Here is a 25645-nt window from a genome sequence, read left to right as displayed (position 1 = left end):
CTCTTCTTTCTTTTTATTCCTTTCTGTCTGTCTTTTTCTTCCTTTTTCTATATTTATCTCTCTCTTATTTCTTTTTCTTTCTTTTATTCTCCTTACACATCATTCGTAACTGCAAAGGGTCTACTTTTATTTGTGTGCACTCACAATATCATCCACAATATTCACTCAGTGAAAACATGCCTCGCAGACATGATAAATATATCTATAGAAAAGTAGGGCTGTGCGATATTGAAGAAAAATGCGATATGCGATATCTTGCTAAATAATGCGATATTCGATATGCGATACGATATTTATTTTTTCTAAAATCAATTAAAATTGTATTAAGAGAAATTATATAACCAAAATTTCAAATTATTTAGGGGAAAGAAATCACTACAACTTTTGAAAGTGAACAACAGCAGTTTTTTATGTTGCATTAACACAAATTACATTTTAACATTACATTTAAATGTTAAAATTACATTTTAAAAATGTAAACAAACAGAAAATAAAAATATCACTAATACTTTGCTCCACTATATAGTTAGGCCTACATCAACCTGAAAACATGAACATTCAAGTAAACAAAAACACTTGAGAAACAGTGGAGTTACTTCTTTGCTCTCTTTTTGTTTTGTTTTTGCCAAGTCAGATTTTAGCATTCATGCTAAAATTGTTAAAGATTTTTGGACAAGAAAACCAGCATGTCCACTTTGTTTGGTTTCAGGGATGCACGCTGACATGTAACTACATTGCCTGATGTGCTGAAAAGTCTTTCAGATGGTGTGCTAGTGGCAGGCACACAAAGATATTTTTCCGCCAGCTTGCTTAAGTGGGGGAAATTTACCTTGTGAATTCCCCACCATGCCAAAGGGTCCTGCTCACTGTGGATTTTGGGGATCAGAATGTAGCTGTTAAATTCTGCTTCAATGGTTGCATGGTCAGAGGATTCAGAGGGAGATGTGACTGAGGTCTGTAAGAGACTTCCTAAAGACTTCTTCATCCTCTTTGCACTTGTGGCTGTGGCACTTTGACATGGCTCAGCCTCAGCACCTGACACAGCAGCACCCACTGATGATGATGATATGGCAACAGCAGGTTGTGCCTCCTAGAAAAAAAAGAAAAGGAAAATAATGATTAGTACCTCCATATTTTATTAATGAGCTCAAATCATTCTTGCTATATAAAATATTCTTACCTTCATTTCTGATTTTATCCTTAAACTAATTTCTTCCCGTTGTTCCTTAGGAATGTAGTCTTTTTTGAACCTTGGATCTAAAAAAGTGGCAATGTTCAAGAGAGTTTGGGTTGCAGGATCCTCATATTTTGCCTCCATGTAGCCCAGCACTTTGGTTTTAATTGAGCATGTCAGCTCTGTGTCTTCCTCGTCAGCAGCAAGGGTTTGTGTGTTCAGTAAACGAAGAACTGGAAGTAGATAGGAAATGCTCACGTATTCTTCCCCAGACAAAGCATCTGTAAAATCTTGAAGTGGCTTCAATGCCTTGTTTACGGACTCAAGGACCTCAATGTCCTGCCAAGATGGAACCAGATGTCTTGTACTCCGATTTTCAGAGAGAACTTGTGACAGAGCCCTCTGCTGTTCCAGGATCCTTTCCATCATTTGTTGCTTAGTGCCCCATCGTGTAGGGCACTCTGTGATCAGACCATGTTCTGGCAGGTTAAGCTCTCTCTGTGCTTTCTTTAGCGCTTCTTTCTTTTTCCAGCTATGGGAAAAATGTCCCACTAGCTTTTTGCACACTCCTAGAGCACGACTGATGCGTGTGTCACATTTGACTGCATTTTCTGGATAAATAGAAATAAAATAGTTTCAATCGTTTTAATTAAGTTCTGGTTTCATATTTTTTTAAATATTAATTTGAATAAATCTTACATCTATAATTTAACGTATAATTCTTTATTAATTTAAATATCATCAACACTAAAATATCTGTGACAGTATACAATAAGATGTGTTTAATAAAGTTATTATATGTTAAGATAACTAATTAAATATTCTGATATAAAAAAAGTAAGACTTACCAATAGCAAGGTGCAGTCTGTGCCCGAAGCACTGTAGTCGGGGCCAACCATTTATTTCCGCCGCTTTGATCATATTGGTTGCGTTGTCAGTGGTAAAACACACTAGACGCGCCTCATTCAAATTCCAGCCAGACAAAGCCTCTCGCAGTCCCAGCGCTATGTTTTCCCCACTGTGTTCACTGGGGAAATATGCTGTCTGTAAGCACAGACTTCTCATCTTAAAGGCTTTGTCAATAAAGTGAACCGTTAAACTAATGTACGGCTCTGTTGTCCTACTGGACCAGAGGTCCGTTGTACACGCAAAATGTTCGACATCTCTCAGTTCCAACATGACACGGTCGCGAGTATGCTCGTACATTTGGGGGATAGCAATGCGTGAAAAATAGGTTCGAGAGGGAATGTTGTACCGTTTGTCGATGGTATTCATCAGGTGCAAAAACCCTGGTTTCCCGACTGTGGCGATCGGAACCATATCCTTTGCCAGATAGCGTGTAATGGCCTCGGTTATCTCTCTATGACGGCGGGAACTTACAGGATATGGTGTTATGCTTTCGAAGCTTGATGATATGGATTGTTGCTTGGGTTGGTGAACGAGGGTTGATTCACCTGAGCTTGAAGATTTTTCTGCAGAGCATAGCTGATACAAATCGTTGTGCTTTGCTTTGAGGTGACTGAACAGATTTGAAGTGTTTCCCGTTTTCGTTGCTACACGAGATTTACATGTTTTACATATAACTTCAGTCTGCATGTGGTCATCTCTTTTAAATCCAAAAAACTGCCATATCTTTGAGGTGCTTCTTCGTTTTGGCACTAAATCGTCGGCAGCAGCTGCGGATGTCTCAGGCTGGCTCATTTTATCATATTAGTTTGCTATGAGCGCGTCACTCACTGCGTGCTGGCTTGTTGATGGTCAGACGTCAGAGCAGTGAGCACGCGGGCGCTATGCGCACGCACACACACAACTAACGTCCGCGTGTCAGATAATCTGTGTCGTAAAACTATAAATAGCTTTGTATTACTTTATCATCTATCGCAAATCATTACGATATGCATATCGCGATATGCGAATTTGCGATATTTCGATATTTTCAATATATCGCACAGCCCTAATAGAAAGATTTAAATGACTACTTAACAAAATAAATCAAATCGAAAACAAAAACTCTTTCATTATAATCATAATCCGTAAAGATTTCTCTCTTGCGTCTGAGGAAATGGCGAGACAGGCAACTTCATCCTTGTGACCCAGACTCAGTTTATTAGTAAATAATTCAAATATCTCCTTACTATTGTAGCCTCGTGTTGTTTCCACCAGCGCGTCAATTTTGTTTCATCACTAATTAATGGATATCTAAATTATAAAGATGTCTAAATTGGTTGCACTCTGGAGCCCTGTATGAGGTGATTTGCAGCTTCTCTTCTAGTGCAGAAAGTCTTGAGCTGTTATGATGTGATTTAGACATGATATAAGTGACTGAAGTGGTAATTCTGATCAGATTATTTGTGGTTATTTTCAGGATCTGCCGTGCATAGATGACCTGTCCAACCAGTCACTGTTCTCCTCTCCGTCTGATTCTCTGTCCGAGTATCCTGACCCTTCAGGATTTGCGGTCAATGGCCTAGCACAGTTATCCACCGAAGGCCCCGCGGCACCCATGTACTGGGATACACCCGGACACAGTCAGAGACAGGTATTCATGCACTGTCCTTCTCTCAGATGTTCACCATTTTCAATGGTCACACAGATGCGTGCATGCACATTTTTAAATCTATTATGCTTAATAAACCAACAACGCTTGTGGTCATGTAAACACATTAAACCATTTTCCTGTATCGGCGTAAACAACTTTAAAAATGGCAAGATATCATTGCTAAAAACTTTATTTTTTTAACCTTCAGGTCAGTTTGGTTCTTCTTTTTCTGTGAAAATGCCTTCTTTAAAGGTGCATTAATGTCTTTAATCATGAAACATGGACATGTGGCTTTGCTTGCTCTTCGTTTCTGCTGATATTTTGAAATACTAAGGTGTTTTTAATGCTTTATTTAACATCCCAACTCACAAAAACAAATGGAGTACTTAGAATCGGATACACAAAATATTAAATTTGAATGCCACTATTAGAGAAACACCTGTAAATGCAGATTTCTGACATTGCACAGTTATTGGGTTAGATGTAAATTGATAAATTGGGTTATTTTAATGAGTTTATGTTTAGTATTCATCAGTGTATTGGTGTGTTTTTTGTAAACGGATCAATGTTCAGTGCTCTGGTTTAATGCAGAGCCCTGAGCAAAACTTTTAAAAAAAAAAATATTTCAAGTTTAATAAGTTATTTATGTGATTTTTTGTTTTTTTGTTTTTTGCATTCATACAGATTTCTGTATTTTCCAACCTGACTCCGTTTAATTGCAAAAATCAGAGATTAAAAAAAAAAGTTTTCTGCCAAAATAACTTAAAATTTAAAAGCAAAGAAATGTATGCATCCATTAAATATTAGTTATTTTTATCGTAAATTATTATTAAATAGGGCTGTCCTCGACTAATAGTCGGTCATTTTAAGTATTAGTTGATATTAGATGACTATTAGTCTATATTTCTATTTCTCTTGTGTAATTCCACATGAGTGTTCAGCATCTCTGTATCTGTGTTCTTCAGCAGAACCTGAGCGCGTTTTCTGGTAGGTTGGATGATCTTAGCGCTCTCCTGTCTGCATCAGTTGCAGGATTTAAGGTAGATGCTCTCCTTTTCTCTAAAATACTCTGTCCTCTCTTTCACCACATTTCATCATCTTTTGTTTCCTGCGCCTTCATTCCTTCATTTCCACAGACTGCTGCTCCTCCGCCGCTGGAGGAAGAGGAGGAGGCAGACGAGGAAGAGACGGAGGAGTTGGGCCACGCAGACACATACGCCGAATACAAACCATCCAAATGTAAATAGACGGGTCTGAATACTTAGGACCATGTGATATTTCAGTTTTTCTTTTTTAATAAATGTGTTTCTGTCAATATGGGGTGCTCTGTGTACATCAATGAGAAAAAAAATGACCTTAAATGATTTTAGTAAATGACTGCAATATAACAGAGTGAAAAACTTTCCGTACCCACTGTATGTCAAACAATTGCTTATGATCTACTGTTAATGGGTAATGACAATGTTTACTTTATAGTCTTATAGTGTGATATGTTGTAGATGCTTAAAAGAGTCCATATTTTATGTTTTTGAATGACAGCTGGAAGTAGCAACACAGACATTTCAAAATAAGAGTCCTGTGTATTTTGGACTTGTTTAGAACTAATAGTCAAACATTTTGAATAAAATCTTATGTAAGTATTCCTTATTTAATGTGTGCCCCATACTGTCTAATTAAGTAAAATTATATATAATTTATTTTGAGGTTGTGTGGGTTTGTACTGTAAGGACAATGATTTTATTTTACTTTTTATTTGGCTCGCCATATAGTAAGAAAAAGGGGGGGAAACATGAATCACATCTTATTTTAATTTTTTTTTTAGTTGTTTAATAAATGTAGAAATGATAAGTTAATTAAATGTAAAAAAATATATACATTGTCATATAATGCCCTCAAATTTGGTTTTCAGCCTTTCATAGTAAAAAGTTTGTGCACCTGACATATTGTATTACTTGTATTTGCGCAGGTCTTAAAAAAAAACAAAACAAAAAAAAAACATTTAAATTGAATAAAAATCATGCTGCCCATACAGCATTAACTCAATACCATTTCACAGTTTGTGTTGCTTCCGTGGCAAATAATTGCTGTGTTCACATGTGTGCAGCTACTATAGGAAACTCTCATCCTGATTTCGTGGTGGAGACCAACACACTGTCCAGCGTTCCTCCTCCTGACATCACCTACACACTGTCCATTCCCGACAGCACCATTAGCTCCAGCCGGCTGTCTGCCCTGCAGCTGGAGGCCATCATCTACGCCTGCCAGGTACTCATGCGCTCTCTCTCTCTCTCTCTCTGCTCTTCTCTTTACAGTCACAGAGTTAAGTGTGAATGCACAAAAAATACAAAATAAAAATAAATAAAAATCAAGATTGGCTCATACGTTCTGAAAAAAAATAAAAATAATAATATATATATTTGCCATATTGCCCAGCTCTAATACATTTTAGTCATAATATTATATATATATATATATATATATATATATATATATATATATATATATATATATATATATATATATATATATATATATAATATTATATATATTAGGGCTGGGCAATATGGCAAAAAAGTAATATATATATATATATATATATAAGGTATGACCAATTTTTTTATTTATTTTTTACTATTTTTAACTAGTTAACTTGAAAATGTAGCTACAACCTGATTCAAGTAACTTTTACTTTATTAACCCTCTTGTTAAAGAAAATTCTATTCCAAGTGCAGCACGCTTAAATATCTTTGGGGAAAAGATGGATGAACTACAACTACATCTTGCACAAACCTGTCATATGCATATTATATGTTCAGAAATACTAAAATAAAATTTCAAAAGTCAAGGTTTTTCAAATTTAAAATGACTAAAGGCATAACACCAGTAGACTATTATTTATAGTAAATACCGCAGCTTTCAGCCTGTCACAATGATATTTTCTATGTAAACACAGACGGTTTAGGCTGTTGCGCATATGCATTAAACAACACTCAAGTTTAATCCCATCTTCTTGTATGTTTTTCCTTTTTCACTTTTTTTGGTCAACAAAAAAGCATAATATGTGTGATTTGAGCGCATGTATTAAAAAACCATTTAATCATGTCATTAATAACTCACCCTTATGCTGTTCCAAACATGTAAGACCTCCTTTTATCTTCGGAACACAGTTAATAATTTACTTAATAAATTAGTTTTATCTTTGTTTGCGGCTTAAGAGATGAAGCCAGAGACACTGACTCGTCATTTCCGCAGTAGTGGACTCGCAAGTTTCGTGCTCAAGTTCACAGAGACCGAGACGGCAGAAAGCGCATCCTATTTACTTTCTTTATTTTACAAAAGCACAATGTTTCGTTGTTATTGTGAGTGCTTGTGCTTGTGTTCTTCAGCAACACGAGGTGATTCTTCAGAACGGTCAGAGGGCAGGGTTTCTGATCGGAGACGGAGCCGGAGTCGGGAAGGGCCGCACTGTGGCCGGAATCATATTGGAGAATTTCTTAAAGGGACGGAAGAGAGCGCTGTGGTAAACTCCTATGCATCTCTTAACGCTCACGTTCAGTCAAACACCGTTGAATGGTCCTCTAATAAAGCATCTTTTTCTGGCAATCTGCTCTGTTTTAGGTTCAGTGTGTCAAATGACCTGAAGTACGATGCTGAGAGAGATCTCAAAGACATAGACGCTCCCAACATCCCTGTGTTTGCTTTAAATAAGGTTTGAGAACTGACTTGTCATTGCTTTTTATATTTTATTATATATTATATATATTGCACATATTAGATCTGGGTTTACCAAACATGATGGCTTTGTGAGTTGATGAAAAACAAATAATTAATTCAATATTTACTATGTCAAATTTATATATATACTTTTTTTTTTTTTTTTTTTAGTATTTATTTATTTTTTATATTAACAATTATTTTTGTTGTTTTAAAAAATTTATTTTATTAGGATTAAAATACTGGAGAATATTTAAAAAATCTTTTATTAGTTTACCTGCATTTTAAGTGACAATTCATTTTAATTGTATAAATATAATTATAGTTGTTATTATGTATAATGTAACGAATTCTTTTCATTTTAATTTACTTTTAGCAATTTTATGTGCTTTTGTTATTTAGCAATTTGTATTTCTTAAATGTTTTAATTTAGTTTTAGCAATTTTATGTGCTGCTTTATGTATTTCTTAAATATTTCTAGTTTTTATTTCAGTTGTAGTTTTGTTATTTTAATACTTTATTTTACTTTATTTGTCATATGTTTGTATTTGTATTTTTTTAATCTATATTTCAGTTAACAAAACTCATTTGTAATAGTGTTAGTTGTGGTTTCAATTAACAACACTGCCTTGAACCTACACAAATATTGTTATGTTTTTGAAATAATAACTTAAAATCTCTGATGGGCTTCAGCTGACAGAAATGTTTGTGATGTTTGTAATATCTTGTTTTGCTCTCTTGGTTCAAGTTAATAATTTCTTGTTGGGTCATTAACTGTCTATGTCTGCTTCTCCTCTTCCATGCAGATTAAATACGGCGATACGGCTACCTCAGAAGGCGTTTTATTCGCCACATACTCGGCTCTGATTGGAGAGAGCCAAGCCGGCGGTCAGCACCGCACCAGACTCAAACAGATCCTGGACTGGTGCAAACCCAACTTTGACGGAGTCGTATCCTTCCAGTGTTGCAGACTGTGCATGCATCTTTTAGAAAGTAGTGACTTACTGGAAATATAAGGCTGCTTGTTGTTTTTGCTCCTGTACCTTTAAGACTCATGTAGAACACAATATGCAAATGATCTCTGTTATGATTGGCTAACCTAGAATCATAGTGCATGCTGTTAACTCTTAATATACATGAACAGAAGTAGTGTATCAGTGCTGTTGGCCCTTGACCTTTAACCTTAGATTGTGTTTGACGAGTGCCATAAGGCTAAAAATGCGACCTCTACTAAGATGGGTAAAGCAGTCCTGGACTTGCAGAGCAAACTTCCCCGGGCGAGAGTGGTGTACGCTAGTGCCACAGGTGGGTGTTTCTAATAGTTTTTAATAAATAACGTCTTTCTGTTTTACTTTACTAACTGTAATTATTATTGTATTATTCCTCCGGTCTTCAGTGTCACATGATAATCAGAAATCAGAGTAATATACTGATTTTCTGATTATTATTAGTGTTGAAAACCTGTTGTGCTGCCCAATATTTTTCTGTAAGTGGTGAAACATTTTATTTTCAGGATTCTTTGGTAAATAGAACGTGTTTTTGAATTGAAGTCTTTTGTAACATTATTATAGATGCCTTTACAGTCACTTTTGATCAATTTAATACGTCCTTGCTGAATAAAATAGTTAATTTAGTAAATCTTAAAGCTTTTTATATTCCACTTTTCTGTCACAGGAATAAATTTCTTTGACATTATTTTAAAATATATTCAAATATATAAATTTTTTAAATTGTAACAATTTTGCATTATTGTAATTTTTTTTTAAGCAAATAAATTCAGCCTTGGTGTTTGTTTTATATTTTTTAAAATGTTTATTTTAATGAATCTTGTTGTAAGTTTTAGTATTACAAATGTCTATATAATTTTTTTTTTGTAGTTTTAGGTATTTTAGTACATCAAGTTTTACTAAATGTAATGAAAAATGTTGCCTTGACACCTATCTTAAATAAAATAAATATTAATAAACATTGCATTTCATTTCAGTTGAATGTATTTATTTAAAATTAGAAATATATATTTTTTATGTTTAGTTCTTTTTGATTTAGATGACTGGTTATTTTGCAAAGAAAACAATTGCCAAATCCCCTTAAAAATGGTTGGTTGTGGTTCCATGCATTCTGAGCTCTTTGTGGATGAATTATTCTCCATCTCCAGGTGCTTCTGAGCCAAAGAATATGATCTACATGAGCCGACTGGGGATCTGGGGGCAAGGAACGCCGTTCAAGACGTTTGAAGACTTCCTGCATGCTATTGAGAAGAGGTCAGAGGTCATGCTCCAGATCACAACGGTCTGATGAAAATCCTCACTTCTCTCTTAAACCTTTCCTCGTGTTCGTGTTCCAGGGGTGTCGGAGCGATGGAGATTGTGGCTATGGATATGAAAGTGAGTGGCATGTACATCGCACGCCAGCTGAGCTTTTCCGGCGTGTCGTTCCGTATAGAAGAGATCACACTGGACCAAGAGTTCAAACTGGTCTACAACAAAGCGGCCAGACTGGTGAGAGACACGCTTGTGTTGTAGGATCACTTTGTCCCAAACAGTGTATGAGCAGGGGTTAAAGTGTTTGTGTCTGTGTGCAGTGGGCCGAGGCTCTCGAGCTGTTCTCCAGAGCTGCTGATACACTGGGTCTGGCGTCCCGTAAGTCTCTGTGGGGTCAGTTCTGGGCGTCACACCAGAGGTTTTTTAAGTATCTGTGCATCGCCGCTAAAGTCCGTCGTCTGGTCGAACTCGCTCATACTGAATTGCAGTACGGCAAGGTGAGTCAGGGATCGGGAGTTCTGCTTTTGTTTGTTAAGAAGAGGTCTTAATGGGTTTTAGATATCCTTATCCTTACCCCATAAATATTACTACTATTATAGCTGTACTATTTACAAAAAAAAGTGTGTGTGTGTATATATATATATATATATATATATATATATATATATATATATATATATATATATATTATATATTATTTTGTGTGTGTACAGTACATATAAAATATATATATATAAAAATATATATCTTTTAAATATTAAATGTTATTACACACACACACACACACACACACACATATATATGTATATATATATATATATATATATATATATATATATATATATATATATATATATATATATATATATATATATATATATATATATATATTTTTTTTTTTTTTTTATATATATATATATATACATCAAATATAGATATATTCCCTTTTTTTCTTATTTTATAAAAGATATTACATGTTATGGTGTTAATAACTTAAATATTACAATAGTGATATTTTTTTTTACATTTAGTAGTAATAATTTATTATACAATAATAATAATAATTACTATTATTATAATTTTTTTATAGTCACTTAAATATTTAATAACAATTAATTTGATACTATATTATTATTATTTTTGCCATATTCTAGTCTTATAATTACGTAATCACAATTTCTGGCCAAACAAATAAACACTGCAAACCAATTTTGTACATGGGAGATGCAATTTTTATCAGGAACAGAGTATTTAAGAACGTATTATAGATTTTTTTCATATAGTATTAACCTTAAATGTCTTGTATAGTTTCTTGTTTATTGTATGTTTTGTTATTTATTCATTTTTCACCATCAAGCTAGCCTTGCTGCTGACATGGCATTAAAAAAAAAAAAAAACTTTCTTTTTCCTTGTACAAATCATTCAAGCTCTTCCCAGTAATAACAGATGACTGGAAGGTTAACTTCATTCTGGGAGCCCTGTATTAAGTGTTTCACTAATAGTGCTGTATGTGGCTCCGCCCCCTCTCCGTGTCATTCCAAACAGTGCATCGTGATTGGTCTGCAGTCCACCGGAGAGGCTCGTACTCGAGAGGTGCTGGACGAGAACGACGGACACCTGGACCGATTCGTCTCCGCTGCTGAGTGAGTGTCCTCACTTCTCTCTCCTTCAATCGGGAAAGACTGAAATCTCCCACAAATCCCCAGTAGACCAATCAGAATCAAGTATTCCAGAGAAGCTGATAATAATCAATAGATAAAGGGTGAATAGCTGAAACTGTAGCTGAACTGGGTTTGTGTCCTGTAGGGGTGTTTTCCAGTCATTAGTTCAGAAACACTTCCCGACACAGAAACCCAAAAGAGAGAAAAGCGCCGCAAGCAAGAGGAAACGTGAGTCATATCTTCATCTGCATCAAACATTGGGTCTGTAGGTTTTAGTTCTTTTTTTTAAAGCAGTTCTTTGCCATCTGAAGGAAAACCCAGAGGCCGGACTGCAAAATTTCCAAAGCACTGCATGGAAGTGGGCGAGGTTATTAAAATCAGCGACGACTCGGACTCCGACTCGGACGAGATTGACAGCGACTCTAACTCCTCCCCTGATTCACTACAGGACAGTGATGATGTGATTTTCGTCAACCACATCAATGGACCTGCTGGTAGGTTGACACAAACGCATGTGTTTTTCAGAAGATTGTGCTCATGCCGTCCTGTTCATTCAGGAAACACTCACACTTATTAGAGTCGAGATGTCGAAACCTGTTTAAGGTCTATTTCAGACTCGGCTGAAGTCATCCTGTGTGTGTGTTTTCAGCTAAACTAGAAGAACTCAAGCTGAGGCTGCTGGGTAAAATAGCAGAGCTGGGGAAAGAGCTGCCGCTCAACACTCTTGATGAGCTGATTGACAGGTTTGGAGGACCAGAGAAAGTGTCTGAGGTGAGTTAAACTGTTGAAAATATTATTTTTTACTGAAATAAAGCAAAAAAATACAGTAAATAAATAATATATATATATATATATATATATATATATATATATATATATATATATATAATGTATATACCGTATATAAAATGTAAATTCAAGCTAATTATATAATAATAAAAAAAGAATGAATAAATGAAATCTTGAAGTGTTGCATTGGAAACTATCTGGAATAAAATAAGTTGAGTTGAAGTTCTATAATGACTAAAGGTGCAAGAAGAAATAAATATCAGTAGCCGACATAGAAAATCAGACGTGTAATAAAAATGCAAAATGTGAAAAATATTAAAAATAAATGGTGAAATATAAAGTAAATGCTGCTTTGGTAACTACCTGAAATAAAGTTTGAACTACTGGTGAAATAAATATTAATGATAGCTAAGGTGAAAGTGAGAAACTGCTTCATATAGGAAGTATGAAGTACTAAAATTACGACTACAAATCTAAACAAATAAATAGTAATAATAATAAAAAATTATAAAAACATGAAACGTAAAACTAAAGTTGAAATAAAAACTGTAAATATGAAAATAAAAGCTCATTCAAACATTACATGTGTGTGCGTCTGCGTGTGTCTGCGTGCATCTGTCTGTGTGCGTGTGTGTGTGTCTGTCCCTGTGTGTGTGTGTGTGTCTCTGTGTGTGTGTGTGTGTGTCCGTGTGTGTGTGTGTGTCCGTGTGTGTGTGTGTGTCCGTGTGTGTGTGTCCGTGTGTGTGTGTCCGTGTGTGTGTGTGTCCGTGTGTGTGTGTGTCCGTGTGTGTGTGTGTCCGTGTGTGTGTGTGTGTCCGTGTGTGTGTGTGTGTCCGTGTGTCCGTGTGTGTGTCCGTGTGTGTGTCCGTGTGTCTGTGCGTGTGTGTCTGTGTGTGTGTGTGTGTGTCCGTGTGTGTGTGTGTGTCCGTGTGTGTGTGTGTGTCCGTGTGTGTGTGTGTCCGTGTCCGTGTGTGTGTCCGTGTGTGTGTCCGTGTGTGTGTCCGTGTGTGTGTCCGTGTGTCTGTGTGTGTCTGTGTGTGTCTGTGTGTGTCTGTGTGTGTCTGTGTGTGTCTGTGTGTGTGTCTGGCCCTGTCTGTGTGTGTCTGTGTATGTGTGTGTCTGTCTGTGTGTGTGTTCATCTGTGTGTGTGTGTGTGTGTGTGTGTGTGTGTGTGTGTGTGTGTCTGTCCCTTTCTCTCTGTGTGTGTGTGTGTGTGTGTGTGTGTGTGTGTGTGTAGATGACGGGTCGTAAGGGGCGTGTGGTGCGGCGTCCTGATGGCAGCGTTCGGTATGAGACCAGAGCGGAGCAGGGCCTGACCATCGACCATGTCAACATCAGAGAGAAAGAGCGCTTCATGACCGGAGAGAAGGTGACGACCTCTGACCCACAGACACAGCACGGTTCTGAATGTTTGCATTAATGCTCTTTCTCTCTCTCTCAGCTGATAGCCATCATCTCTGAAGCAGCTAGCTCAGGCATCTCTCTACAGGCGGATAGACGTGTGCCGAACCAAAGGAGACGAGTTCACATGACCCTAGAGCTGCCGTGGAGCGCAGACCGAGCCATCCAGCAGTTCGGTGAGTGTGTGTGTGTGTGTGTGTGTTTGAGAGGCATCTTGAGGGTTGCTAATATTGTGTCTGTGTATCTCAGGTCGAACGCATCGCTCTAATCAGGTTACAGCTCCAGAGTACATCTTCCTCATCTCTGAACTTGCTGGAGAGAGACGCTTCGCCTCCATCGTTGCCAAGAGATTGGAGAGCCTGGTAAAGTCTTGCTTCAGTCTCTGTTTCGCAGATGTTTTTTTATATTTCTGCTTAAAACTATTTATTTAAAGATTATGGGATTTTTTTCATTTTAAACATTGAATTAATTGCCGGATACAGTGTAACCAATAATAAGCAGGAAAAAAAAGATGACAAGCCTGACACATGGAGAGACTCTTATTTTGTAATTTATTTTCTCGAACATTGATTTTGAAACATGCAGCACTTAAATTCATCTCATTAAATCCTCCTCTTTTAATCACACTAATATACAGCTATGCATTGCAAGATTTTGGACCAATAAGATTCCACTATGCCCAAAATACAGCTCAACTGAAGCCCAGCAAAACTCGTAGCACCTTATGAACTTAAACAAGTGCACATTACTACCTGTGAAATTGAAAATAGATGTACTTTAGCTTCTGTAGCCGTTCTACAATCCTGTGAGAGCTGATTACAACGTTGTCAGATGTTTGAGAGCTTGTGAATGTAATATTTTGTTTTATAGGGGGCGCTGACACATGGGGACCGGCGAGCCACCGAATCCAGAGACCTGAGCCAGTACAACTTTGAGAACAAAGTAGGAGCATATTCTCCTTTATCAGCCAAACTATAATAGACTATTCTCTGTTCTACCATCTGGCTTTATCAGGGGCTTGTTTTAGTATAAAGCAGTAATCCACGTGAAGCCGTGGTTTACAGTGAATTTATAACCGCTAACCGGTTGCCGAGCAACACACAGATGTAAACAAAGGTGTGTGTTTGTAGAGTAATGTACAACCGCTTCGAACGCAGCTCGACCAATCAGAATCAAGGACCAGAACTAACTGTTTAATAATAATATATTTACTATTATAGTGTTCATTAATATTTTTAATTGGCTTTTATTTTATTTTTATATTTTCAGTTTTTTCGTTTTAATCTTAGATTTTTGTTTTAGTAATTTCTTTGTCCTTTTTATAAGTTTTAGGGTTATTTAATAGTTTTAGTTAACACTAACATCACATTGGACTGGATATAACTATTATAGTGTTTATTAATATTTTTAATTGGCTTTTATTTTTATATTTTCAATTTTCGTTTTAATTTTAGATTTAGTAATTTTTTGACCTTTTTTTTATCTAAAAAGTTTTTATTATTTTAGAACTTAGTCAAGTTAATTTTTTAAAACATTATATCAGTTTTTTTGTTTAATTTGAGGTTTATTTCTATTACTGAAAAAAATCAATAGTTTTAAGCATAACAAGACATTGGACTGGACATAACTATTATAGTGTTTATTCATATTTTTCCTTAGCTTTAATTAATTAGCTTTTATATTTTCAGTTTTAGTTTTAATTTTAGATTGTTTTAGTAACTTTTTTTGTCCTTTTTTATTTTTTTTATCTAAAGTTATTTTTAATTATTTTAGAGCTAAGTCAAGTGATTTTTTTTTTTTTTTTTTTTTTTTAAGCTTTTTCTATTACTGAAAAAGCAATAGTTTTAAGCTTATTTAATAGTTTTAGTTAACACTAACAACACATTGGACTGGACATATTATTTTTATATTTTCAGTTTTCGTTTTAATTTTAGATTGTTTTAGTATTTTTTTGTCCTTATTTATTTTTTGATCTAAAAAGTTTTATTATTTTAGAGCTAAGTTAAGTTCTTTTTTTTTAGCTTTATTTCTATTACTGAAAAAAAAAAGATCAGTAGTTTTAAGCTTATTTAATAGTTATAGTTAACACTAACAACACATTGGACTGGACATTACCTCATTTGACTTAGGATTCATTTGATTGATGTTTTTGAATCTCTGAATAAATGTATGAACTGGTTCACAGTCGGATGAAATCTTTGATTACAAATATACCACAGTTCAGACACACAAAAACAACATGAAAAGGAATTGAACCGGTTTTTACCCTCTGTCTGTCATAGTATGGCACCAAAGCGTTGGATAAGATCACTAAAGCCATCCTCGGGTACATCGACAACAAAGTCCCTCCACCGAAGGGCTACCCAGGAGGAGACATCATGTTCTTCAGAGGTAATGTCATCCGTTTCATAAATTAAATTGCATTTACAAATGACATTTGAACATATATTCACATAGATAACAGCTATTATAAATTACAATAACATTTCACAATCTATACTGCATTTTTGATCAAATAAATGCAGCCCCTATAAGCATATGATACTTCTTAAAAAAAATTTTTTTGCATGCACCTTTGTTAAAATATAGCTAAAAAATAGTGCTATTTCTACAACAAAACTTTGATCGAGCACATGCAGATGAACATGACAGTGTAATGTGTTTCAGATATGAAGAAAGGCATGATTGATGTGGGAATCTTCTGTAAGGAGCCGCGTCTGGGTCTGAATACAGAGAAAGGTGAATGTAATACAGAAACAACACAAAGGCTGATTCACTACTCGTCTGTGTTGCGTATGAATAAAGCAGCCAGGCCTTTAATTGAGCAATTTATAAGTGACTATTTGAAATCTGAGGCTGCAAAGATATTGAGAAATCATCTTTAAAATTGTCCAAATGAAGTTCTTAGCAATGCATATTAAGTTTTGATTAATATAAACTAAATTAAATCATTTTGACCCATGCAATTTTGACATTTTTTGGCTATTGTTATAAATATGATTTAAACTGATCATGCATAATTCAAACCTGACTTTATAGAAGTGTGTTAAACTCAAAATACATTGACAGCATTGTTGGATAATGCACATTTATTCTGTTTTTGTGTTAAATATGTAATACCTGTCAGAAAAGATAGTTGCATCACATGCATTTACATGCAGAAATGTTTTCTTCTTCTTCTTGGATTTAAGTAAATGAAATGCAACTAATTTGCATCTGATCTTTTTCTGTCCTGCATCCCAGATTGCTCCATCACTAAGTTTCTGAACCGTATTTTGGGTTTGGAGGTCCATCAGCAGAACTCTCTGTTCCAGTACTTCACAGATAACTTCGACTACCTGATCAACAAGGACAAAAAAGAGGGCAAATATGACATGGGGATACTGGGTGAGGAACACGAATGTGCACTTATTAAGGTTTTGAATGCATGGTGGTGCTGTTGTATTTGTCTCGATCTGGTGTGTTTTAACAAGAGTAAGAGAAATATCGTCATGTCCTGTGTTTAGATCTTGCTCCAGGTAATGACGAGATTCATGAGGAGACACAGGAGAAGTTTTTAACTCCAGGAAACCCTCAGGAGGGCCAGGTCATCCTCTATAAGGTACCCGTGACGAAAGGATGCCTTAAATTGATCAAAAGTGATAGTAAAGACATATATGATGTCACATTTCAAATCAATGCTGTTCTTTTAAATTGTCTGTTCACCAAAAAATTCAGATCAGCGTGGATCGTGGGATGCACTGGAAGGAGGCCTGCAGTAAAGCAGAGAAACTCACCGGAGTCTATGAAGGCTTTTACCTCTCAAACAAGGTACACGACACTGACCATAAATCATGCTTTCATATGTCTGTCATCCAGATGTTTAATTATGTGTGTGTGTGTGTGTGTGTGTTCAGCTGCGCGGGAGTCAGCCGTGTGTCCTGCTCGCCGAACAGGGTCGGGGTCGCAATCTCGTTCTGTACAAACCCAACATCGGTAAACAAGCGCATCCTGAGAACCTGGACAACCTGCTGCTGAGATACTATAAGGTACAACACACGCAGAAGCCGTCAGACACTGTCCGTTCCTTTAAACCCGTCCCTACGGCTCACACACGTGAAGAGAATCAGGGGAGCACATAAGTGGGGCGCATGGAGAACCGAAATAACAAATGCAAGACTCAAGCAAACGATAAACACTATTGACAGCAATGATTATATGATGCAATCAAACATGTAGCAAAATTTGGTAGTTTATGTTGTTTCAGGGTTGGCATCATCTGAGGTCCTCTTGAGGGGTTGGCATCATCTCTTCTCAGGTGTTGATCTTCTCAGGTCTTTGTAAGGGTTGCACCAGTGTGTCATTTCATTCACTGACGCACTTCAGTCAGCAGTGTTTAACCCGCACATAATAAACACCCGCCAAAATAAAAGCTTGCTGGTTTTGCATTTATAAAATAATTAAAATTCATACACTGTACAGACCAACAGTTTGGAAACATTACTATTTCTGATGTTTTTGAAAGAAGTTTCTTCTGCTCATCAAGCCTGCATTTATTTGATCAAAAATACAGAAAAAACTGTAATATTGTGAAATATTATTACAACTTGAAATAATAGTTTTCTATTTGAATATACTTTAAAGAAATAATTTATTCCTGTGATGCAAAGCTGAATTTTCAGCATCATTCCTCCAGCCTTCAGTGTCACATGTAACATCAGTCGATCACATGATCATCTAGAAATCATTCTAATATTCTGATTTATTATGAGTGTTGGAAACAGTTCTGCGGTCTAATATATTTGATCAATAAAAGGTTAAAAAGAACTGCATTTATTCAAAAAAAAAAATCTAATAATATATATTTTTTACTCTCTTTATCAATTTAACACATCCTTGCTGAATAAAAGTATTGATTTTTATTAAAAAAAATTACAAAATATTTATATTTTAAAAACATTGTTTTTTTTTTTTACTTTTTATTCATCAAAGTATCCTAAAAAAGTATCACATGTTCTGAAACAATATTAAGCAGCAGAACTGTTTCCAACTTTGATAATGAATCATCATATTAGAATGATTTCTGAAGGATCATGTGATAATGATCCTAAAAATTCAGCTTTGCATCACAGAAATAAATGAGAAGTTAAAGTATAATAAATTTAAAAACTATTATTTTAAATTGTAATTATATATCACAATATAATTTTTTTTTTGGTATTTTTGATCAAATAAATGCAGGCTTGATGAGCAGAAGAAACTTCTTTAAAAAATTACAAATAGTAATGTTTCCAAACTTTTGGTCTGTACTGTGTATATATAAGCAAATATTAGCATTTTATTTTTATGTTTCCTATTAAATAAATAGTGCTGTCAATCAATTAATCGTGATTAATCGCATCCAAAATAAAACTTTTGAGTATATAATATATATATGCGTGTGTGTACTGTGTATATTTATTATGTGTATATAAATGCAAACACATGCATGTATAAATTTAAGAAAAATGTTATGTTTATATATTAAATATATTTTAAAATAATATAATATAAATATATTCTGTGTGTGTGTTTATATGCACCTAATAAATATACACAGTACACACACATATATTTTGTAAACAAAAACTTTTATTTGGGATGCGATTTAATCACAATTAATCGTTTGACAGCACTAAAAATAATCAAATAAAAATACATTTATTTTAAAATATCATAGTATTATCACTCTTTATTATTATGTTTATTAATTTATAAAAATAAAAAAAACAATGTGCAATAATAATATTATTAGCACTATAATTAATTTATTTTTATAGTTAATTGATATGTGCAGTGTGAGGACCAAGCCAAATCTCGAAGTGATTTTATCAGAACCAGGCTGAGTATCTTATGTGCACCCCTGAATATAATGAGATTACAGATTTGTTTTCTAAGACTGGGAATACAGATGTCTGACTGGCTGCTTTAAACACATAACTAGCTTGAAATACAATATTGTAAAGATATCAAGTGTTATGATGAACTAAAAAAATCAAAAAGAGCCAGGTTCAGAAATGCCAAGCATGTCCTACAAGTGTTTTTCTTCCCGCTCTGAAGGTGACGCCCGACGAAGCAGAGGATTTCTGGAAGAGTCAGTTTGACTTTTCTTTCACCAAATGCACGCATGCCAACTGGTGAGTGACCATTTGTGTCAGAAGAGACCTTTTGGTTTTGGAAAATGTATTTCAGTTTGTGCTGGAAAAGCCCTCACGGTTTTTCTTTGCTAGGGTTTTGTTGTAATTTGCACTAATAGCTTATTAGCATCTATAATACGACTCTGGGTTTTTGGGTCAATATTTGAGCAAGTACATAACCAGCAAGTGTTGGTTGTGTTTATGAAATGCATGTGATTTAAATTAATTATATTCTAGTTTTAAATGTGCATTTGATTACAGATCCCTTTCTTTTAATGAAATTCGAATGGAATGACAATTAGAGATTACAGTGCACAGAAACTGAAATCTGCTTCATGCTAATACACCAATGCTGATGTTGTTAACATGCGGAGATGACGAGTCGGTGTCCCCAACTTCATCTCTTAAACTAATAACAAAAAAAGCACTAGACTTGTTTATCAATTAATTATTTCATAATCATTATTTCTGTCTGTGCACTGTGGCAAGCTTTATGCATGTGCTTATTAGACTAATAATTAAAGGCTCATTATTATGATTTAAATGGTTTATTAATAAAAGTGCTATTATTTGAACGACTACTACTCGACCCATCTTTAGATGAGGGCAGCCCTAATAACAATAATTTGCACGCTTTGATGTGATATGAGCTAACCGATCGTTAGATATAATCACCATTAGTAGTCGATTTTATTGCAATGTTTTTTTTTTTCCTCAGTTGGTCAGAACAAAAATGGGAGTCAACTTATAACTCGTTCAGATGACAATATCCGATGAAATTTCTTTTTTGGCTAGATTCTGGATTCCAAGCTAAAGGATACAGTTCTAATTTGTCTTTTTTTTTATGTTTACATTAAGCTTTCATTTGTATCTGAGTTTTAGTAGTCATAGTAAATGTAGTTGTTTTAGATTTGTTGTTTCTTATAATGTTTTATACAGTATTTTTTTATATTTCATAAAATGTTTTGTTATTTTAAGCAATTTTTTTTTTCAGTTATCGCAAACAAATTTCAGTGTTTTTTTTGTTTTTTTTTTGTTTTTTTTTTGAGTTTGTCATTTTATGTGTTTTAGTTGTTTTTTTTTTTTCTTAATATTTATATATTTATATGTATGTATCTAAATTTTGGTATTTGCAATTTAATAATATAATCAATAACCTAAACTTATATCGTTTTTTTTTTTTTGGAAGGGGGAGGGTATTTTCTCACACCTTTTATGTGAAGTATTTTAAGATTGCATATTTTAGTTCAATTTATTTAAGCTTTAAGTTACCAAAGCTGATTTCTAATAGTTTTAGTGAAGTTTATATTAAGTTAACACTGCCAGAATGAGCGCCTTGTCCAATCTTCAGCTTTGCTGCAAACAGGATTGAAGTCCGTGAAATTCCCATTGAAATGATTGAATGTCACTCACAGGATTTCACACAGTAACATTAAATGTAACCACAGCTTTAACAGTGTTGTGTGTGTGTGTGTGTGTGTGTGTGTGTGTGTGTGTGTGGGTGTGGTAGGAATGGTAAGTGTAAGCTGATCGAGCAGGGCCAGGAGTGTTTTCTGGGGATGCGTCTCAGACAGTATCACATGCTGTGTGGAGCGCTACTCAGGGTCTGGAAACGAGTGTCTGACATCGTCTCAGACATCACCAACTCCAGCATCCTGCAGATCGTACGGCTCAAAACCAAACTGAACAGCAAGCAAGTCGGTGAGCTGACACATTGTTATCTGTTACTTCTCAATCCTGTTTCCTGGCAGAATAATTATTGCATTGAATAGGGCTGCATGATGAATCGCCATCACCATTATGTCATTTTTAAAGAAATTCAAACAATAAAGGGTGTTTTATTGACAGATCAGTTTATACGCCTTTTCATCTTGAGAAAATAACAATCTTGTGTGTGTTGTGTGTCTCAGGTATAAAAATCCCAGAGAGCTGCGTGTCTCGTGTGCGCGCTGAGCTCTCTCGGATGGACGGGGAGGTGAAGAAAGCGCGACTGGAGAGAGAGAGGTTCGCAAATGACCAGCGTCTGCGTCAACAGATGCTAGCCAAGATGATCAACGCCCGCAAGCTCATCGCAAATCCTCCACACTTGCTTCAGAACCGCCCTCACTTCCCACGATCCCTTTTGGCGAAGCCAAAGAGCGAAGCCATCAGCGAAGTCCTGGATCTGACCATCAGCCCCTGCCCATCGCCGGACATCAAAACGCCCGCACCAGACCTAAACGGCATGTCGCTAAACGGAGGCATGCTAGGTGGAAGAGGACGCTCGTGCGCGGCTGTCCCCGAGACATTCAACCTGGAAGATTTGATTTCCCAGGAGCAGCAGAGACACAGGCAGGTCGCGTTAACCCCAAACATGCGCATGTTGTCGTCGTCGTCGCATGCCACTACGAACGTTTCGCAACCGCACGTTCCCACACTAAAGCAGAGTCATTCGTTTGGGGTGCTAACACAGCAGCAGCAGCAACAGAGCGGCTCGCGTGCGATTTTATCGCAGATGCACCGAGGCCAAGACAAGTCGCTCATGCTGCAGCTTTTCATGCAAATGCAACAGCAACCCGGCGTGTCGACGCAATCCCCGCACATTGCGCTGCACCAGAACAGTCAACACATGGCGCACACTTCAAACACACACTTGCTGTCGAAACCGCACGCGAACGAACATGCACAGTCGCAATCCTTTCAGTCGCAATCCCTGCCGTCGCAACCCCAAGCCATGCAATCGCATGCCACTCAGCCTACTACTACTACTACAGAAAGAACGAACGATGAGTTTGATTTCGACGACTTGGACTTCGGTTACCCCTCCCCCGATTCGCAACTTCAATACCCGTTCACCTCACAAGCCCTGCCATCCTCGACTCCGCCCCCTCCTCCTTACTCCTCCTCCTTATTCGCATCAGCGCCTACAAACTCCTCCCTCTCAGACTCTAGCTCCTCCTCCTCACACTTCACACCGTCATCCTCTTCCTCCGAACAGACGCATCTGTTACCAAACGGCCACAGCAGTATAGATGCCCTGGAGACGCTGGATCACATGATCCATGGAGCGCCCTCGGATCACCGCCAGTCCGTCATCCAGTTCAAAACATTGGACTGGGATGCCACATAAAGACTCAAACACTCAGTCAAATGTTTTTGAGATCTTTTCCCCCTCAAGTCATTCTCAGTCCATAAGCTAAGAGTTGCGTTCGGTTCGTTGGCGATCAATGGGCACTTGGAATCAGTTTGGTTTTTGTTTGCCTTATTTGAAGCAATAGGGCTTTACCACCCACCATTTCATCACAGCAGACATTGAGGTAAAAGAGATGTTTATTTATTAAGATATTGGTGTATACTGTTTCCTGTCCTAGGGAGTTTATTTTCGAATGAATGCCTTCTGTTAAATCAGTGCCTTTATCTCCTTTAGATGCAGTCTTGTGTCCGTACATATATATATATATTTCTAGACAGAGTAGTGCTTTATTATTTATTTCCTCCGGCGTCTGTCTCCTTTACCTGGGTTTTTTCGTAGAGGGCGTTTGGACCCGATCGCATTATTCTGAAACTGCTGTTTGACCCCATAACCCTGTGAATTTCTCAGACTCCTCCTACATTTCAATAATCCGAACACAGTGAAAAATTCGTTTAAACACGTTATAGCGAAGACGCCGCTCAAGAGCAGATCGCTTTCTGCAGAATACTTTCTCAGGTATGGTATAGACTCATCACTGTCCAAACGAAAGATAATTTTATGAAATATAATAGATCGCGGATTGATCTTTGGGAATCAAGAATCAAAATATTTATTAGAAGACTTCAGTGTTTCCCACAGACTTACACTCTATGTGTGGCGGCACTTTACCTGGGGGAAATGTATATAATGTAAATATAAAACCGCTGGCTTATTGAAAGTGCAAATTCATTCTCTGCCAGCAGGGGGCGCTTTAAAAGCGGAAGAAATAGCGGTTTCCCTGATAACGGCTGTAATCAGTGCGCTAATGAACCCAGCTAATGAACGCTACTTTATCAGACATCAAAGAAAAGATGAAATGAAATTGACATCAAAGCTTTTCCGAAGACAATCGGTTTCCTTCAAAAAAGATACATTCATATAAAAACACCCGAGCCGTCTTTTGGTTTTTAAAACGTGCCGAGCTCATGTTTATTCAACAAAGTCAAAGCCTTTAGGAAATCTATTTAATAATTCACTATATGGGACACCTGAGAGAATACAGGACCTCACGTTGAGAGCCGTGCGAAGCAATAAAAACCAAACGAATATTATTAAAATCAAATACTGCCCCACGAACAACTATAAGAACGCGATTCTCTTTATATCTGTTCAGAAGTGATATTTTTGCATTGTGTTGAAGAATATTATATTTGTTAAGAGAATGAAACGGATTTGTTTGTTGTTTGTTGGTTTGTATGTATGAGGTCAATGTTTTTTCCTTTTGGTCTTGTATTCTCGTGTAGTTGGAAGCAAATGTATTGGCGTATTTCCTATTGCTATTCGTATTATTATTGTTATTAATACTATTATTATTGTTGCTATTTATATCCAAGGGACATTATTTGTAGAGGTAGTGTTTGTTATAATCACATGTAGAAGTTGAAACACTTTTCCAATGCCTTGTCAGGGTTTTATTTGATTTCTCCTGCTCCCAAAAACACGGAGTCAAAGCCTGCGACCTGCCACCGAATGGAGCTGCACTGTTCTGCGCTGCTGTCTGCGTGTTACTTATTCCTGAACTCCCAAAAATGCAGTTTTCTGTTGAGGTTTGTGCGTCTGGTTTCCCATCGCACCAAAGTGTTCTGTGCAGTTTTTGCAGGCTCCGTACGGTCGTGCTTAATCTCAGGAAAAGTGGTGGGAAAGAATGCGCCGTCGCAGAGAAAGACGCGTGATACTGACTACTGTATTCTTCACGCCTGGCTGCCGTATTCTAGACTTGAAGTTTATGAGAGAAAATGCGAATATAGGAATATTGCTTGTTTATTACTACAAGTTCTCTGCTTTTTTTGTTGTTGTTTTTTTTTTTTTTTTGAGAATTTTTATGCAAGCAGTTTCGACTGGATTGGTTAAATATGAGGTTTGTTCCCGTGAGGCTGTGATTGGCTCCAGATCCTCAGTTTTAATAATTTTTGTGTGTGAAAACTTCAGATGTGTTTTGTCCTGACAACTTGCCAGAATTTACAGAAAATACAAAGAAATCACAAATGAACACTTTAATAATAATAATAAAAACAAAACATTTATTAAAACTGCTACTGATTGTATGTACTGTTGTTGTTGTTGTTGTTGTTGTTATATATTATTAATATTTCCAGTTAGAATTCTGTTCAGCACTTTTACTTTGAGCTTCTTTGTTTTATCCCCATATTTATGAGTTTAGATGGAACTGTAAATAGTGTAAACAAATGTGCCTTTCGACTCATTCTCAACGTTTTCTACATTTAACAGAAGGAATATATTGTACTGCAATATCATTTTTAACAAAAAAAAATAAAATTTTAAGAGTTTGTTCAAGATGTTCCAGTTCAGTCAGTTTTGTTTCTAGAAGCATCCACATAAAAAATGATGCCTGCTCTGTGCCACCATAGCCTCAGCACCAAAATATAGTTATCTTTGCTGTGTAAATGCATTAATGCCACCTCAAAGGAAACTAAATGCCACTTCAGAAGCACTTCCACACCACCTTTGTGGTTTTAAATTTGGCATAGATGCCATCTCTAAGCAGCATCTTTACATTTAGTCATTTAGCTGAAGCAACTTCCCAAATGGTGCAAGCTGGCCTGGAAGACGAGAAGCAGACATTGTCTAAACGAGAATTAAGCGTGGAGCAGAAAGTATCAGTAGCACTGTTAACATCAAGAGATGATAACTTCAGGGGAAGGAAGCGACGACGAGACCATAGCAGATAGTCGTGAGAGTTGAGTGTATATGTCAAAAAGTGTCATGTGTAGGCTCAGGA

At 36.2% G+C, this 25645-nt stretch overlaps 2 protein-coding genes across 5 annotated transcripts in view; one reads left to right on the top strand and one right to left on the bottom strand.

Moving 5' to 3' along the window:
- The window catches only part of sbno2a (strawberry notch homolog 2a), a 32364-nt gene extending 7164 nt beyond the window's left edge, over nucleotides 1-25200 (top strand). For 3 of the 4 annotated variants that reach the window (XM_052547863.1, XM_052547862.1, XM_052547865.1), the window contains exons 5-32: nucleotides 3540-3713; nucleotides 4679-4753; nucleotides 4850-4952; nucleotides 5818-5978; nucleotides 7100-7233; nucleotides 7332-7422; nucleotides 8234-8377; nucleotides 8615-8732; nucleotides 9583-9688; nucleotides 9772-9925; nucleotides 10009-10185; nucleotides 11234-11331; nucleotides 11495-11577; nucleotides 11661-11843; nucleotides 11999-12120; nucleotides 13376-13507; nucleotides 13580-13715; nucleotides 13789-13901; nucleotides 14410-14481; nucleotides 15822-15930; nucleotides 16207-16278; nucleotides 16783-16926; nucleotides 17046-17140; nucleotides 17257-17349; nucleotides 17436-17567; nucleotides 19618-19694; nucleotides 21205-21395; nucleotides 21605-25200. In XM_052547863.1, the coding sequence (XP_052403823.1) occupies nucleotides 3540-3713; nucleotides 4679-4753; nucleotides 4850-4952; nucleotides 5818-5978; nucleotides 7100-7233; nucleotides 7332-7422; nucleotides 8234-8377; nucleotides 8615-8732; nucleotides 9583-9688; nucleotides 9772-9925; nucleotides 10009-10185; nucleotides 11234-11331; nucleotides 11495-11577; nucleotides 11661-11843; nucleotides 11999-12120; nucleotides 13376-13507; nucleotides 13580-13715; nucleotides 13789-13901; nucleotides 14410-14481; nucleotides 15822-15930; nucleotides 16207-16278; nucleotides 16783-16926; nucleotides 17046-17140; nucleotides 17257-17349; nucleotides 17436-17567; nucleotides 19618-19694; nucleotides 21205-21395; nucleotides 21605-22803 (4488 nt within the window). In that variant the 3' untranslated portion in view covers nucleotides 22804-25200. The remainder of the gene's footprint in view (nucleotides 1-3539; nucleotides 3714-4678; nucleotides 4754-4849; nucleotides 4953-5817; nucleotides 5979-7099; nucleotides 7234-7331; nucleotides 7423-8233; nucleotides 8378-8614; nucleotides 8733-9582; nucleotides 9689-9771; nucleotides 9926-10008; nucleotides 10186-11233; nucleotides 11332-11494; nucleotides 11578-11660; nucleotides 11844-11998; nucleotides 12121-13375; nucleotides 13508-13579; nucleotides 13716-13788; nucleotides 13902-14409; nucleotides 14482-15821; nucleotides 15931-16206; nucleotides 16279-16782; nucleotides 16927-17045; nucleotides 17141-17256; nucleotides 17350-17435; nucleotides 17568-19617; nucleotides 19695-21204; nucleotides 21396-21604) is intronic. The other variant, XM_052547864.1, reaches the window with a different exon arrangement.
- On the bottom strand, nucleotides 217-3136 carry LOC127950691 (E3 SUMO-protein ligase ZBED1-like). Its single transcript, XM_052547866.1, has 3 exons — nucleotides 2023-3136; nucleotides 1181-1785; nucleotides 217-1090 (listed from the first exon to the last, which is right to left on the bottom strand). Exons 1-3 carry the CDS (start codon nucleotides 2873-2875, stop codon nucleotides 659-661), a joined length of 1890 nt encoding a protein of 629 aa, XP_052403826.1. The 5' UTR covers nucleotides 2876-3136; the 3' UTR covers nucleotides 217-658.
- Nucleotides 25201-25645: the final 445 nt, after the last annotated feature.

This window comes from Carassius gibelio, chromosome B2 (genome assembly GCF_023724105.1).
Source record: "Carassius gibelio isolate Cgi1373 ecotype wild population from Czech Republic chromosome B2, carGib1.2-hapl.c, whole genome shotgun sequence".
In the NCBI taxonomy this organism is placed as follows: Eukaryota; Metazoa; Chordata; class Actinopteri; order Cypriniformes; family Cyprinidae; genus Carassius; species Carassius gibelio.
Note: the sequence above shows the minus strand (reverse complement) of the source record. Positions and strands in the feature narration are given on the sequence as shown.

Coding starts and splice junctions, on each gene's coding strand:
- LOC127950691 (XM_052547866.1), bottom strand. CDS start 2,875: ATGAGCCAGCCTGAGACATCCGCAGCTGCTGCCGACGATTTAGTGCCA. Junction 1,786..2,022: donor CAGACTGCACCTTGCTATTG/GTAAGTCTTACT, acceptor CTATTTATCCAG/AAAATGCAGTCAAATGTGAC. Junction 1,091..1,180: donor GGATAAAATCAGAAATGAAG/GTAAGAATATTT, acceptor TTTTTTTTCTAG/GAGGCACAACCTGCTGTTGC.